At 38.8% G+C, this 17415-nt stretch overlaps 1 protein-coding gene across 3 annotated transcripts in view; it reads right to left on the bottom strand.

The window, feature by feature from the left end:
- Window positions 1-1816: 1816 nt before the first annotated feature.
- ERP44 (endoplasmic reticulum protein 44) overlaps window positions 1817-17415 on the bottom strand; it is a 47514-nt gene continuing 31915 nt past the window's right edge. For all 3 annotated transcript variants that reach the window (XM_062515525.1, XM_062515516.1, XM_062515533.1), the window contains 7 exons: window positions 17169-17284; window positions 13303-13360; window positions 11867-11983; window positions 8148-8259; window positions 7553-7694; window positions 4420-4522; window positions 1817-2390 (listed from right to left, as the gene is read on the bottom strand). In XM_062515525.1, the coding sequence (XP_062371509.1) occupies window positions 2289-2390; window positions 4420-4522; window positions 7553-7694; window positions 8148-8259; window positions 11867-11983; window positions 13303-13360; window positions 17169-17284 (750 nt within the window). In that variant the 3' untranslated portion in view covers window positions 1817-2288. The remainder of the gene's footprint in view (window positions 2391-4419; window positions 4523-7552; window positions 7695-8147; window positions 8260-11866; window positions 11984-13302; window positions 13361-17168; window positions 17285-17415) is intronic.

Genomic DNA, 17415 nt, shown 5'->3' with positions numbered 1-17415 from the left:
AAATTGTTAAAACCACAGATGCAGATGATTAGAGTGGAAGGGCTCAACTTGAAACACAGCTTGGAATTTGACAAGCACTTGGGTCTCTCACCACAAATTCTGAGTATCACCAGGTATAAGCACAAGTGCCCCTCAGCAGCAGAATGGGCAAACCCAGCTCAGCTTTAGCTGTTCAACCTCCTACCTACAAAGAGAAGAGGTGGTCAAGCACTGGTAGAGCTGGGTCAGTTATCATCAAACCCAGGAGAGTCAGGTCCAACTCCAGTGAATACACACCAAAATTACTTCAGCATGTAACTGTCATAAAACTGTTGCATCTAACCATCAGCCTAGTGCTGGGATGCCAGAGCTGTGAGAGCAAGTCCTTACGCTCAAAAGCAAACCTGGGTTAAGGAATAGCAGAGGGGGTTCATCTCTTTTACCTTCTAGCTGAAAGCACCAGCCACTGGAAGGCTGTGTGGATGATGACCATCTCTCTTCAGAGATAAGTTTATACATCTTCCATCAAACAGCAATTATAAATTCCATTCCTTCAAGGAGCCCAAGGACAAATAGCAACCTCAGAGTAAGGTAAGTACTTGCAGGTATCATGTAAGAATTTACTAAAATTTCAGGTGCCAGAACTCCAGAAGTTGTGTAATGCAACCTGCAGATAACAAGAGTCAGCCTTTAAATAACACCCTGCTTACATCTTTTATATTCCAGCTGGAAGGCAGTATTACTCAGCTGCCAAACTGCCAAAAATGCTTGATATGTGATTAGATGGAGAATGGGACAGGAGCAGACCTGGCTTTCAAACATTTTATGTGCACTCTAAAATGCAGATTCACAAAACCAACAAAAAGTATAGCTGTAAATAAAGCTTTGCAATACTGTTTTTAGCTCCCAACTCTGCAGCTGCTTAGTCAGCTGTAGCTTAGTGTAATACCAGCAAGTCTGTCCACAGAAATGCTCTCTAGAAATCTGCTCTGTGTGGTGCTTCAGGGACTTGAGTCAGGAGCCCATCGTGGGATCAACTTTTGCTGCAGCTGCACAGGACCATGTCAGTCCTCTGTCAGTAACTGAGCCAGTGGCTGAGAGGCAAAACAGTTCTGGAGCAGTGACTGCACAGGTTGGGGCACTTTCCTAACTGAACCCAATCCCAGTGTTCTGCCTGTCCAGAGAGCAAACTTGCTTCCAAGGACACTGAACCCTGGGGCCCAATACAGTCTGTGCAGTAAGTGCACTGTACAAATCCAGGACTGTTCCATCTCCAGCAATGCAACACAAATCAAGATACTCTACCATCTCATAGTTTCTATATGTTCACCTCACCATCAGCTTGAAGGTTCATTGAGAAAAGCCCTAACAGAAAGCCCACAAGGAATGTGGTAATTCCTTCTTCAGAGCAGAATTCAAAGACTAAACAATAAGGCACAAGCCAGGCAAAGAGAGTAACAGAAAATGTGCAATGGTTGTTTGAACACTGCCAGGAAGGCAGGGACCCAGAAGGAAAAAAACCTAAAATACCCAGAGACTAATGGTAACATACATACAGATACAAATTTAGGACTGACAAACTCAGATGCCAGTCTAGTCCTAGTCCTCTCTGATTTTGAAAGGTTTTTAACATTCCTGTCCTTTTACCACAACCACGTGGGCAGCATAACAATCTTAGTTCCAGGAAATTGCAGCAGGTCAGTACAGTCCCTTCATTCAAAATACAGCCATTATGATCAGAACTTTTCCTCTCCTCACTTGGTATTTTAATATTTGGGATTGTTTAATTGCTTAGACATTTAAAGCCAGTAAAGCACCACACGAGATTCTGTAAAACTTTAATTTATTCCCCTCCCAAGTATCCAGAATAGAAGACCCTCTTAAGTTGGAGAAAAATGTGACAAAGAAATAGATTACCAGAATAGCTGTTCACAGAAGAAGAAAAAGCACATACTACCAAGGTTACACAGAAAACAACCCAAAAGTCCTATTTAATGGGATAGTGCAAGTTAACAGCATGTCTCTGGCAAGGATACCTTCATTTGGATTATAAAAGTTTTACAGAGTTAAATCAAGAGTCTGGATGGGTCTCTGATATTTTGCTATAGCATTAAGAATGTACTGTCTGAAAGATGCTGTACAGAACGACCCACCAAACAAATGTATTTACAAGCCTGGGGAGAAAAAAATTATTTTTCAGTTTATTCAAAATAAAAATACACATAGAATTATGAAAATATAGGTTTACTATTTCCACCACACAAGTCAATGCTGCTGTCTGAAAAGCTTGCAAGATTATTTCAAGTTTCTTAAAGTTCATCTTTTTCCCTCAATAAGGTGTACCTATGTTCACTGGGTGCCAGTTTCTGGAATGAGCTCTCTGGTGGGCTGCTTGCTAAATCCTGAATTGGCTGAAAAACAGAACAAACAGTAAAATTGTTTGTTACACTAATAATCATTCATCTTCATTAAATGAATTTCTTGCATTATGAGAGTGCATAAATGTTCTGCATTCTCACAAACTGAGTTTGAGGGGTTTTTTGGAACGTGTGTTCCGAGTCCCAGGTAGGTAGAACATACACACACACACACACACACATTAATTAAGCAACTCCATTTAAGGATATTGCTTTTGTTGTAACATGTCAAGGGCAACAGCCATCACATGAGTTTCTGTACAAGTCACACAGAAGTATTTGAAATGTACCCCACTTCAATGTACCACTTGCTTTGGGAGGTATTCTAGTTTTATGTGCATGTGTTTTAGGGCAAAAGTGACATCACCGCAAAAGTATTTTAGAATTACTTCTCCATGGAAACTCAAAGAAAACACCCCATACAAAAATAAATGCAATTCAAGGGGCATAGGTGACCCATGACAGCAGCCTCCAGTTTAGTTAAGGCCAGTATTTATTTCCATTACATCCACATCTTCCACAAGATGGCAGGATGCCATACAGAGATGGGAATGTAAACCTCTCAGGTTTTGTGTGCATTTTTCAAGGCAGAAATGAGGCAAGAGCAAGCTGGCAGCTCTGGGTTCTGTGCCTGTGCCCAGACAGGCAGGCAGCAGGATCCAGGGACTTCACAGGCTTCCTCTTTCCAGGGCCAAGCCTCCTCCTCAGGGCAAGTGCCTGGACTACCCAAAGTCTCCAGCCATTATTTCTGCCCCTCCTCCTGATGACCTGAATTCTGGTTGCTCAATGAATTTCTGAGAAACACATGGAACTACTGAATCAAATCAATTACTCCTGAGACAATTCAGCCCACGTGTTTTCACAGCCAGTCATGCCAACATTCAAAAGCAGTCATTCTCCTGGACAAGGCAAGCCCTCCAGGGCTCTCACACTTCTAATTCTTTTGAGCAGGGCAACCAGAGGCTGCACTCCATCGATTTAAAGCAGTACTATCCTTACCACATCCCACAGATGAGCAGGAAAAGGAGCCTGTAGCTATAAATAGTTTCTGTCTCAGCCAGGGAATGGCCCAAGGGTCACCAGCACAGGGCACCAGGGCTCCTCTGGGACCAGAGAGGCGCTTTGAGGACAACACAATGTGTACCTTGAAAGAAGTGTTTAAATATGGTTCTTTCTTTGGAGGGTGCCCAAGGTAGTGAAAATGTTCCCTGGCAGTTAAATTTGCACTTTCCAGCAGAACCCCAACCATGTGATCTGAGTAGAGTATCAAGAAGATACAAGGCTGGGATGAGCAGAGGGAATTTGGGCTGGACATGTCCTTTCTTTTCTAACACTGAGATGCTTCTGACTTTTGTCTGGAGAAGGATCTATAGTTGTGTTCCTGAAGAGATCCCAGAAATGACTTCCAGGCATGTGATTACACAACATGACAAGCTTTGAGCAGAACCATGAGGAAATCAAACTGACAAGTGCAGCCTGTGAGCACCATTAATACTGTTTGTCAACTGCATTAACAAAAGCAGTAAGGCCTATTACTGCTTACCCATCCTTTCTTGATGCTCTAATAATTTGCCTCCTGCTTGCATTGGTAAATATATAAAACATTCAATCAATTGTTGTTTCCCCTTAGAAGCACCCTCTAGAAGTGTGTTGTGTGGGAAATAATGCAGCTATGATGGATAATCAGCATTTGCATTGAAGTCACAGGAGAACCTAAGAGCAGTGCTATGAAGTCAGAACAGTCATCCAGCCCAAGGTCTCCTGTTTCAGTGGAGAAGATAAATATTCTTATATTCTTCCATTATTCAAGAAAAATAGGTATCATACTGCCCCTAATACCCCCTGCCTTTACCCAAAGGAGGTTGAGGAGCCAAGCAAAAGTGGCAATGTTATGCTTCTGTTAACAGATTTTCAAAAGCCTGAGGTTAAAAGTACAAATATACAAGAAATATACAGCTCTTACAAGCAGTAATAAAAAGGTCTTACTAAATGTCCAAATGAAATGCATTTGTTGTAACCTTACCTGACCAGGTGCTACATCAGTTGGATCAGGGCCATGATGAAACTCTCTATGCAATTTTCCAGAATGCAAGTCTAGTACAAATTGCTTCAGTTTACCTGGAACTCTGGAACAAATTCAACAGAAACACCCACATGTTTATTACAAGTTAAATCCAAACACAGGGGATTTAAAGTGCACTGCTTAGAGTAGCTAACTTCTGTTTATCTAGCACACTATGCCTTACTTTTTGGTGATTAACAGAGGATAGGGAGCCACATGGTTTGCTAAGGTATCCCACCAGCTTCTTTTTCTTTCCACTGTCTCTTGAGAACACAGCAAGTATTTCATCTTTTCAATAACTCCCACAGAGCTGTACCAGCCAATAACTTCATTGTGAACTCCCTTCAGCTCCCCACTAACTGTAATGTAAGAGGGAACAGCAGGTTCCAAATGCACAGTTTACAGATACAAATGACACTTGGGGAGCACTATTGACAAAACATCTTTGAAAGGCTCTCTACTGCTTCAGCAACTGCACATACACCACAGATAAGCACTAAGAGGATATCAATGTAAATCTAATCTGAGATCATCTACTGTCACCCACAGCAAATGTGCTTAACTACAGCATCCAGTTTTATTTGTGAAATGTCAAGTTGACTAAAAATCTCAAAGTGAAGAGTTAATCTAGTAAGTATTAAAGATGAGATAAAAACCACAGTGTGAGCACTATGCATGAAATCTAAAGGTAATGTGTGAATGGACAGAGGTTTTGTAGGGAGTCTTTCATCAAATTAATTATTACATTTAGAAAGGAGGAAGAAAATGTAGTCAGACAAACTATCAGCAATATTTAAGATCACCAGAAAACTCTATGGATAAAATGCAGCAAATATTGATTCAGAGGGTATCATTACAGCAATGTCTGTAACCAATCAGTATTACACTGGTACTTTAAGGGGCCTCTTCCCATCCCAGATGAGATACTGAATTAGAACCAATGGAGAAAAAGGGGTTAATTCCAGCCTGATTATAGAGACAGCAGACTTACTGCTCCATCCTTTTCCTCAGGCTCCTGCCCTGTTCTAGGTCAGGCACATTGCTGGAGACATCCTCCTCTCCTAATGCAGCAAGGGCACTCAGTGCCTGCAGCCTCGTGTAGCTCAGCCTGTTCTTGCTGAGAAGCTACAACCCTGTACATCTGTACAATCCCTACAACATCTGTTGGACACTCCCTGCTTATCATTTCCAGCCTGGAACAGCAGGATAAATAGGCCCATGTGGCCAATGGATAAGGATAAAATAGTGATGGTCTCATTTGCCTGCCAAGTGCCTATTCTCCAGAAAGACAATGAACTCCCCAAAGAGAGAGGAAATCTTTCAGTGGGCCCGGTCTGAAAGTGCCATATCCAAACCCTATTGGCTGGTGGCAGCACTGAGGTTACAAGAGCTGGCCTAGGGGCAGTTTATAAGAGTCCAGAAGGTTACTTGAAGTGGTAGATCAAAGTCTCAGAATCAAGATTTTGCTTATTATTAAAAAAGAAAACCACTAAAGAAACAATAAAAACAATCAAACCAAACATGGGAAAAAACATCCAAACCACATATATACAAGAGTATCTTCCCAGGAGCGCCAAGCTCTTCTTGTTCCCAAGCTGTGTTTTGCTATTTCTACGTATCAGCTCAACCTCTTAGAGTAAGGCTGAGTAATTATTTATCATTAGGCAACTGTCTACAATCCTGACATCTCTGTTTCAGCTTCATTTGTAAGTGACAACCAGTACATATCAAGCAAGTAGTTCTCATTATTCTGACAGCATTTCACAGAAACTGAACATTTAAGAAACATAATATCAAAGTCTAAAATAAACATCTCTACTACCTCTATACAAGATGTTAATTTGTTTTAGGGCTCTTTTTATTTTTATCTCTTTAAAAATAAAAAGAGTGGTTTTAAAATGCAAGTATCCTGCTATTTTTTTGCTAGGGTGTGCAGTGAATACAATCTTCCAGAGAAACAGAAACACAGGGAGAAAAATAGTCACTTTTCAAGAATTTCACATATATTGCTTCAGATATTTGAAAAGCACTACACAAGATACATCAAACAGAGACAACATTTTATAGATAAGCCTGTAGAGAATTACAAAAAGAAGCTAAGTTCAAACTCTCCTGCCACTTGTCAGTATTTCAAGTAGAAAAATTGTCAGAAGAAAAATTTCCAGTCTCCTGGAATAGCAGAATTAGACATCATATTACATGCACATTGCACGCTACGTCTGAGCTTTGAATCCTTGGTTTCAACAAAAATTAAATACCCAGCCTGGACATCTAACCAGGAGTTAGCAGGCAGTGTATAGGGAGCTGCCTCCTTTGAGACAGAAACTGGAATTCAACACCCAACCAGAAGACAGAGCATTGTCTCAGGCTGAAAGCCCCTGAAGAGAATATTTGCACATCTTCATTCCTTGACTGATCCATGCAAGACAGCACATCTTATGCTGCTGCTTCCAAGGCAGGGCACCATAAAGAGTCAGAATGAGGTAATGAAGGTTACCACAGTAGTATTTCACCTCAGCACCCTGGTACATAGCTGTCACATATTTTATCCAGACAAACACACCAGTGATTGGCCATTTTCCAAGTTGCACATGGAAAATTTCATAAACCCACACAACACTTCTTTACCAGCTTTCCAGGTGTAGACTAATGCAGGAAGGCTAGAATTGCACTGCAGGAAAAACCAAACCAGCAGGCTGAAAATTATTACATGCTGCATTTTACAGTAATCCTTGAATAACATAGTGCTTCACATTCCATTTAGTATTTTCAATCTTTTAAAGTTGAGATATCCAGATCATGACTAAAAACACCATGCCAGGCTCCAAATGCCTAATCATGATGGAAAATGGCAAAGCTGAGAAAGAAAAGACCAGCATCTAAGAACTTCATACAAGACTGCATAAAGTGAAACAACTCCATTTAAACAATGACTTCATGCCAGCTCATCCTGCTTTAAGGCTCTGACACTAAATCATAGAGAGGCAGCCTTACCTACCTCAGATTTACTCATCTTCCTACCACAATACTGATTAAAGTATGAGCCTTTTCATTTGTTCTTCTCAAATTAAAAAGCACCAAGAAAAATACTTACGACAAGTCACTGAAGTCTGGGAAGACATACATGTGCCTGAAGCTATCAATGGCAATGACAGGGCAGTCTGCTGGAGTCTTCTGAATGTGGAGGAGTGGATGCCTGAATTTGTCACAGTCAGCATGGAGGAAGTTTATTGTACCTTAACATTATGAGCAGACAAAAATCCATGTTAGGATTTTTTTATTATTATCATCTTGAAACCCACTTGAAACTTCTCTCCTGCATATCACAAAGCTGGAGATATTAGATAGATACAATATGCAAAACCTGAAAATAGGTCTAAATAAACACCACCACCAAAATAATAGATTTTCTTAAAGTGGTTTCTTTTCCATATTACAAACTGAAGCTTTGTTTAATACCCTCTCAAAACACATTAAATCATTTAGACAAGAAGGATTTCTGGAAGTTACTTACTAATAAATTGTGCATCTATTTTAATAATTTCCAGAGGATGCCAAAAATGCATCAAGCCTTTCAGTCTCAAGAGCTTGAAAACTACAATTCTGTTTGGCCTTTACCTCCACTCCACTGAGTTGCATTAAAAAAATTATACCAGTAAAATCAAGAAGTAGTGGGAATTATTACAAACCTTTTTCACCTATTAACTGCCGTGCAACCTCCTGTTGGAATTTCTCTAAACTCTCCAAGTCATCTTTCATGTGGAAAAGTATGAGAAAAGGAAGGCCTTCTTCCGTCAGTTCCTGCACAGAAAACAAAGGACAAAATAATTTCTTCCATTTCTTAAGGGCACCAAATTAAGCGATTCCAACAATTTTCAAATTCAGTGAGATCTCTACTTTAAAAACAGATGAAAGAGCAAGGCTAAAGATGTTAACTGCTGACCCTTCTTCTGAAATACCTGAATGCTACAGTTTACCATGTTTCCTTCCTCTTATCATATACAACAGATAAAGGATGAGAGCAAGTCATTAGCAGCATCTTGGGAAGGGATACACTTTCACTGGAATACTTGTGCAAAAGAAATAATCCAATTCTGAGGAAACACAGCAGCTCCAGAGAAACCCCAATCAGGTCTGAGCACCATGGTGTTAAATGCTACAAAAGGCTGAGGGTGCATTCTAGAACCCAGTTCTAGCTTATCCACATAGCAAATTGGTGCTTTCTTAGCATAGCACAACACGTGTCTTTGAACAACTCTATCCCTCCTCACCAAAAAAGAGAAAAGCAGAAGCTAATGACACAGCCAGAGCAGTTATGATCAAGTACTGCTTTCGTGTCAGAAACTGTGTCCTGACTGGTCATTCTTTGTTGGACAGGCAAACTTTGGTTCCTCATATGAATGCGTTCTTGCAGCCCAATGCCTTTTAAAGATCTCTGCCCACAGACAGATAAATACAGGATTGTCTTGAATAATTTATTCAGGAGTTTTCTTTTACTCAAACAAACAAAACACAAACAACATGCACTTGCTTGCTCCAAAAGTGATTTTTGTCAGCTCAACTCATTACAGCCTGATTGAAAAAATAATAATTTATCGTCTAAGAAATGTCTACAGTTGTCTGTCTTTCATTTGCACAACTGGCATAACAAGCAAGAGCTGCTATTGCTTTGATTCTAGCCTACATCAGCATAAAAACTGCTTTTTGAGATAGTAGTGGCTTGTTCTGCTACCAAATAGAACCATTTCTTCAGATATCTTCGATTCGCAGTAAGTTGAAGGAAAGACTTGCCCTATCAGAAGGCAGCCAGTTACACAGAGTACATGAAATGGCTCTTGTTCTCCCTTCAACCAAGTCCATCAGGTTAAGCTGAAGCATGGTCTTTTAAACAGAAGACTGCAGAGATCCTCATAACTTCAGTGCTCTTGAAATCCAAGTCTCCCAATCCATCCCTAGAATGACAACTAATCATATTTGCTCATTCTCATTTTTACACACACAGATTCAGCTGGGTCTCAGCCTCGTCTCCTACTACAGGATGGAAAAAAGTCTATTTTGTCCCACTACAGTTATGGTTCCATTTCCCCACTCATTTCAGCAGGTACATTTCCAGAAACAGAACTCCTAAATAGAGCCTGGTATTGTGGCTCTAAGGTCTTCTCTTACTTGCAAGCAGCAAAAATAACAACCTCAGCAAGTTACATTCAGAAGATCAATTCATCTCTAAACAGGCTGTAAAAACAGCTGGCTCTTCTATAAAGCCTTCCCTTTGTTTCCTGTGCTATTCCAGCTTTCATATCACGTCTCACTGATCAGGCAGGACAAATGGAAGCTCCCTCAAAAGCTACTGGGATTTTTGGCAGTAAGAAAATCAAAAGACTTTCCATCAGATCTCAGCTTCCCACATCAATTCTGTGCACCTTTGAGAAACTTCTTACTGGTTCAAAACCTCACAGTTCAGCACCACTGTTAGACCACACAGGTTCACTGCATTCATTTGACACAGAACTACAGAGCCTGATTACAGCTTAAACAGGGATTTCTTCTGAATGGTATCCAGATCCCAACAGCCTTTGCTGTTTGATCCCAACAGCCTTTGCCTTTGCTGCTTCTGCTCAAGCAGAAGATCCTGCTTCAGAGCTCAGTTACTGTGTGGCTCAAGCATATTCTAGTGCCTTCAATACAGTTTAGCAGCCACAGCACTTCCTGTTTTTATCCTGTAATATTGTGCAGTATGCACAATAAGAGCCTATTTAAATAGCTGTACAATCTCAGCATGCAGAAATACCTCAATTTCGGCATGCTTAGTTTGGGTATCAGCAACACTGAAATTTTTAAACAAACTTTGCCAGGCAAAATGTCACATTGCAATTATAACTATCTGCCTAAGCAAACAGGAATCAAGGGTTAAGGGAACAACCAGAGAATGAGGTACAAGCTAACAGCGATGAACCTTGGCTTCCAAGGCTCAGAATCCTGTTTCACCAGGGAAAAAGTAAACTGAAAAGCTACCACACATTTCTAAAGATGCTAACATGTGGCATCTTTTACGTACTGAGGTGCACATGAAGAATTAAGATTTGTTAACTATCAGAACTTTCCAATAAAAGCTGGCAGGATTGACTAGAAAACAGTCAATAAAAATGGCTCAAGTAAAACCACCCTGTGTCTCCCTGTGCCATGAAACCTGAAGCACTGCATGTGCCCAGGACAGCAGATTCAGGATAAAAATAATTTAGTGGGCAAACTGTGAATGAATCTCAGCTGATTCTCTGGTTTCCTTCCAGTATGGACAACGTACTGCAATTTGTGACAGACCTTGGTAGATTTTCTAACAGATTGTGTACCTATGTACAAATACTCATTTTGAGATGCTACAAACTTCATAATTTTCTAAGGACTTTTTTTCCTGTTATTTATTTTACAAATAACATAATAAAATATGGAGTTGGAAATGGACAAAAGAAAACTAAGTTACAAAAGAAAAAAAAAAGCCTTGAAAGAAATAATGATAATGAGACGAAAAGAGATGCTTAAAAACAAACTCCCAAATTCCACCTGACAAATTGCAGCCCAAAAGAAAAGCATGGGAAACAACACATGAAACTAAAAAGATTAAGGTACTAGTGCTTTTACACAGAATGAAACTAAAAACCCCACAGAGTTTTCATTACCATTCCCAGAAGATTCCACAGTCAGCCACCATTTAACGTCTTTATTTATTAGATAATCCTTTGGAAGTGGTTAATACAGTAATATTTTTCTACCATTCACATTATCATCAGTGGGAGGGAGCTGGGGGTGTTTAGTCTGCAGAAAAGGAGACTCAGGGGGTGCCTTACTGCTCTCTACAGCTGCCTGAAAGGAGGGTGTACCCAGGTGGGGGGTCAGCCTCTTCTCCCAGGTAACAAGTGACAGGAAATGCAAATGACCTCAAGTGTCACCAGGATAGGTTTAGATTGGATATTTGGATATTGGGAAAAACTTATTCACTGAAAGGATTGTGGAGCACTGGAACAGGCTGCTCAGGGAAGTGGTAGAATCACCATCCCTGCAAGCACTCAAAAAAACATGTGGATGTGGCACTTGGGGACAAAGTTTAGTGTTGAGCACAGTGGTGCTAGGTTCACTGCTGGACTCAATGATCTTAAAGGTCCTTCCCAACCTTAACAGTTCTGTAATTATAACTTCTTACCTTGGTAGTGTATGAAACCACTACAGATCTGTCTCCAGTGAATTTCAAGAATAACCTAAAAGCTCATAGAGAATGAAAAGACATTTACCTGACAGCCATTTTCTGCCTTAAACAAAACACACAAAGTTCTTTGATGTGGATTAGGGACCTTGAAAGAGACATTTTGCTTTTTAGAAAGAAACCTCAAATACAGAATAGTAGAAAAAGTCTTACCTCTCCATTTTCAAATGTGATTTCTCGAACTAGTGGTACACATTTATCTTGTGTCCACGCATAAATCAAATCAAAATTGGTTAGTGAGCCCAAATACACCATATCTGGAGCATTTTCCTGTTAAAAAGAAAAACACAGTAGGATGAGAAACAGTAAAAAGGACATTGCTACCTACAAAGACTACCTACTCAACATAAAATGACAATATTCATATAAATATTGAAAACAAATCTTGCAACAGTATTTAACCTGGTGCATGCAAGATTTCTATTAACTGTGTAACAAAAGTACAAATGGAAAATAAATATTACATATGATAATGTATGCAGTCAACTCCATTTTATAAGACAATTTATAAATAATGAGAGATACTTTGTTTCCAAATTAGGGATGCTTCAAGTAAGCTAGATTTCTGCTTTCTACTAGGCTGAGAAATAAGACCTAAACTAAATGCAGATAGTGAGCTGCTTCATGCTGATAGGTGCAAAGACTCATCAAAACCCCGTCAATGTCCTACAGGATTTGAAACTGGTATTTTATATTTGCTTTGCCAAAGAGATATGAATAAATAATAATTTTCCTTTATTTGCTAGTAGTTTTAACTTGTAATTCAGTGCTAGCATCCTTTAATTTAATTACAATTTTGGTTAACATGAAGTGAAGCATGACTTCGCAAGCTGTGGCCATGATTAACCACACCTTAATTCAGAGATGCCATATAAATTAGGTAACTTAATACATTCTGTTGTTGGAAAAAAAATAAAAATGCTTTGAAAGTCCCTTTCCCCTCAGGTCTATTTGCATCTATTTCCTCTTTTGCAAGCAGCTCTTTTCATACAGTAAATTTCAGAAAGGAGCAGATTTTTAGAGAGTATATATCTATAAAGCAATTCTTGTAGATTTTCTTCTGTACTGAATTTTTTTCCAGTAAAACTATGTTTATGAGAGTTTGTTAACTGGCAGTTAGTTTTATTAATTCTCTTTTTTTTCCCTTTTAATTAACAGACAAACTCAACCCTTGTGGACTAAGACATACAAATCAGTCAGTAGTCAGAAAAATACACAGTACTTGTCACTTCCTTTGAAAAACAAAGTGCACCAGCTTTACAGATTTTAAAGAGTTCTGCAGAACACACAGTATCTATACACATCATGTATGGACTGTGTTTCTCACAAAAAAAAATTAATTTTTAGGACATTGATATTTCAAATGATAGATTTAGGCTCCATGCATTTACTGTTAACACGCGAGACTGAAACTTTTCACTAACTCAGAAACACTAATTTCTATGATCCTATTCCTCACAGTATTGAGTGATGAAATAAAACTAAGATCTGAGATGCAGTAACATACTGAATGATCTGAATACAGTCTCCATTTGTTTGCATTCACACATAACCACAAGAATCAAAATAAAATACATAGTTACACTTACCCCTGGTGGCTTGTAGATTACATTGTCTCCGCTAAATCTCTCTGCTTTTGAAATAGCCCTACAACAAACCAACCAGTAAGTATGTCTTGGTACAGACAAATAAAATAACTGAGATACCAAAATTCATATTTTAATTTCCTATCCTTTCCTTATGTCTTTCCCCCCCCCCCCCCTTCAGAATTTGGGAATTAAACTCCTTAATTTTTAAAGTAAACTGTAAAGTGACTTTACAGAAATTTGGTCTGCCTGGATAAGAGGGCATTAAGGGGAGCAAGATGCACCCCTAAGATCAGTAGTCTGAACTAGAGGCATCAAAGTGACAAGTGATAAATTCCAGACCAGTTTTGGGTAAAGACCATCAGAGAATTTAAAAAAATCTTGAAGAAGCAAAGAGAAAGGTGGATTCTTGTTTGCATTTACTCTTCCTGTTCCACTGTTTATGCTAAGAATTTACATCTCCTCTATCTGACAGAGAAGGTGAGGCGTTCTACAGGCACAAGCAATGAGAAAATGGATGGCAAGTGAGCTCCCACTGCCCATTTTACCCTCAGAACACATCTGGAGAGAAGACAGTGTGCAGTTTCTGGCCACTGATGATAGCTGTGTACCTCTAAGACATACAGTTCCTCCTTGGTATTCACCTTAATACCTCACCTTGGTAAGTTCCTCACTTGCCTTTAGAATATTTTACCCCAAATCATAGCAAAGTACCCTGAAAGCTGCTAGTTTGTACCCCAAAATTATCACCTCTTATTCAAGTAAGCTGGAACAGCATCCAATGGAGGAGACAGAAAAGAAAGAGAAGTCAAATTATTTGAATTTACCTCACTGCAAAATGAGCTAATCTTGCAGGGATGTGAACAATTTCAAGTGTCAAAAAAAAATACAGACATCGTAAGGCTTAACTAAAAGTACCAATGTTTCATTGATTAATTTTGATCCAATTATCCTTTTATCGCATACAAAAGGTGCCTTGCAGAGAGTTATGTTACACCACCAATATTTGCATCAGTTTAGATGTGTATTTTAAAATGCATTTTTGTACTCCCAACATGACTTTCCCTATAATGTCAAATGAGGCTTCCTAGTGACAATCATCACTGAGGTGAATGACTTGCAACCCAAATAATCCTTCATGGAATAAGAAAGTGAAGCCATAGAAGCCACCTGCCCAACCACTGCTTACTAAGCTGATGATAATCTATAATGAAATATATGCTCTAGGGTAACCCTGTGGTAGAACCCAAAATGTTCTCTTCTGTGTTCTTCCACTCCAGTAGCTGCAGCTATGACTGATTTTTTTTTTTTTTTTTCCAAATAACTCCTATAAAGTGGGAACATGATGTGAAAATCCCAAATGCCTGAAGATACACCTTTTTAAAACAACTACTAAAATGGAAACATTCCAGTTGGTGTTTTGTCTCGTTTTGAAGCAGTGATGTACAAGGTGAATCTCTGAAAAGCACACAATCCCCCCACCCTTCCATGACATATTTACTTGCTAATGCAAAATTAAAATAGTTCCTAGATCTACCACTTCCATGTTACTTACATTCTACATTCTACCTACACTTCATCATAGCCTTTTTAGATAAAATATTTTTGGCTCTTTTTTGCCTGTTCAATGTTCCCTTACGTGTTCACAAACATTACAGATTTATTTCTCTCTACTTCTAAAATCTACCTGTAACAATCTCTTCATCTGATTCTTCATCTATCTCCTCCTGCTTACAAGTCTTCTTTCAATCATCTTGTTCTGTGGTCACTTCAGATCTTAATAGAACTCTAAGGACCAGTTGATTTAAGAATAGTTTTGAGCATCAAAATCATCTGCAACTGATAACTATTAATGGAGTTTTTAAATAAGCTATTATAATTACCTAAATCCAGAGTAAGTTCTCCCTTGACAGAAGTTAGCCAAGCAACTATTTTTCTCCTGTCAAATTGATTGTTTTATTTTAGCTTAAAGAGAAATTTGAACATGACCACTCAGGTAACCTCTCCAAACCACGTAGCTGTTGAACTCTGTCCATAGTAAAACCAAAAGTTCTTTCCAGAGGCGACTAGGATGCTCAGTCAGAAGAGTTCAGTTGATCAATGCCAGCTCCCCACGAAGAATTTTGCTATGTATAATCTGAATAAAAACCACTGATCTGTAGCCAGCATCTCCCCTGGAAGTCTTCACATACAATTTTTTAGGAAGCTGAAGAGCCCCAGCTACTGAGAGATGAAAACATTTAGTTTGCAAGGTTGCTGTTGGGAAGGCTGCACTTTAAAACACTAACAGCTCCAGGCTAGAAAGGCAATGGGTGTCTGGAGATAAGAATAATGATAAACCTGCTGTGCAATCTGTATTTACATGGGCAGGTGATGAATAATCAAACTCTGATCCATTCCACCATGTCTGCTTATTGCTAATATCCAAACAAAAAATAAAAAATAAAAACCCCCTATAGTACCTACTTCAAGAACAGTGCCCAAAAACCAAGTGCTAACACTGAGTGGTGGGAAACTACTCCTCCTTATATGCAATTGACAAACAGCAAACCAAAGATGAACAGACTCAAAAAGCAGGAGAGCGAATGTTGAAAGTAGTGCTATCTTACTAATAATTTTTAAAAGTTATTTCTGAAAAGACTGAGAAGTTGAATGAGGGGTAACAAATAACTTAAAATTCAAATAGCAACTCAGACTGGCTGTGCTAAGAATAAGGATGGATGAACCCATCAGAAAAAAACTGAGATAATGGCATTCACTGGGGATAAGACTGACAGACCACAGATTTACAAGTCATGGCCAGGGCTGCTTACACAGTCATAGCCTTACCCAACTGGGGACTGGAGGAAGGGAAAGCCATGTGCACTCCTGCACCTTGCAAACACTCTCCCCCACCCCAAAACTATTTTTAGAGATATATTGCAAGAGGCACTGGTGACTTACACCAAGTTTTTGCTCAAACAGATGAAACGTTTTCTACTGTGATAACATAATCTCAGTTTCTCTGCTATTCTCCACTACATCTAATTAAAAAACTCCTGAGGCAACTCTGTACAGCACAAATCTAGCATAACCCACACAGATTCCTGATTTTGCAGCTGTGGGTAGACTGGAAACCACTACAATTACATTAATGCCCAATCACTTCAAATTTAGCAATGCTGGCACATTAAACACTGCAGAATGAATCTAGATTCTTATTTTATTATGCTACTTAAAAAGTGACTCTCTCCCAATCTATTTTTCTCGTGAATATTTTGAAATATCACTGCAAATCTGTACAGAGAGAAATTTGAATTCCTGTAGGTTTTTCTTCTAGACTTACACTGTGTAGCTCACCAATGCAATTTTCTTTCTAAGCTATTACACTGTGCAGTGACATAAAAATTGCATGAAAAAGGCCCAGGAACAGAAATTAGATATTTTGGAACAAGGTCTTCTTCCCTAACACCAAGAGGAAATGAGTAAGCAACTACATTACTTACAGAGAAAACAAAAGAAAAAAAAAAGGAAAAAAAAAAAGGAAAAAATGAAAAAAAAAAAAACCCTCTCCCTCTAATAATGTAGGATTTTGGGACACAAATGTCTACCATTCCCCTCACCCAAACCTCCTCAGGTACATTTAAACTATACTGACAAAGAATGGTAAAAAAAGAAAAATGAAGCAAAAAAAAAAATAATTTCACAGCAAACATTAAGGCTAGGAAGAATTTTGTCCTTCTATCCTCTCAGTGTATTTATCTACTAAGGTTTAGTCTCCTCAGTTATGCCACACTGAAAATAATAAACTCTATTTAATTAAATTATATAGACTTCATTAACAGAATTTCAATAATAAAGTCAGGAGATCAAGAATTTTCAAAACTTACCCAAAGGCAGAGAGGAACACACAATCATCATGCAAAATATTCGCTACTCTTTCAAAGGTTCTGTAATTATCAGAGTCCTTTTGCTCAAAGTACCCAATAATATTTCTTCTACTACGCTGTAAAAACAAAGGTTGAATTATAACTTGCATCAGATTATCAAAAGCTGTCATTACTCCTTACAGATATTAAACAGAGATGCCATTCATTCAACAGTCAGTAAATGCAGAAATTATTTCTTTTTTGCCTT

The sequence above is a fragment of the Cinclus cinclus genome, chromosome 1 (genome assembly GCF_963662255.1).
Source record: "Cinclus cinclus chromosome 1, bCinCin1.1, whole genome shotgun sequence".
In the NCBI taxonomy this organism is placed as follows: Eukaryota; Metazoa; Chordata; class Aves; order Passeriformes; family Cinclidae; genus Cinclus; species Cinclus cinclus.
Note: the sequence above shows the minus strand (reverse complement) of the source record. Positions and strands in the feature narration are given on the sequence as shown.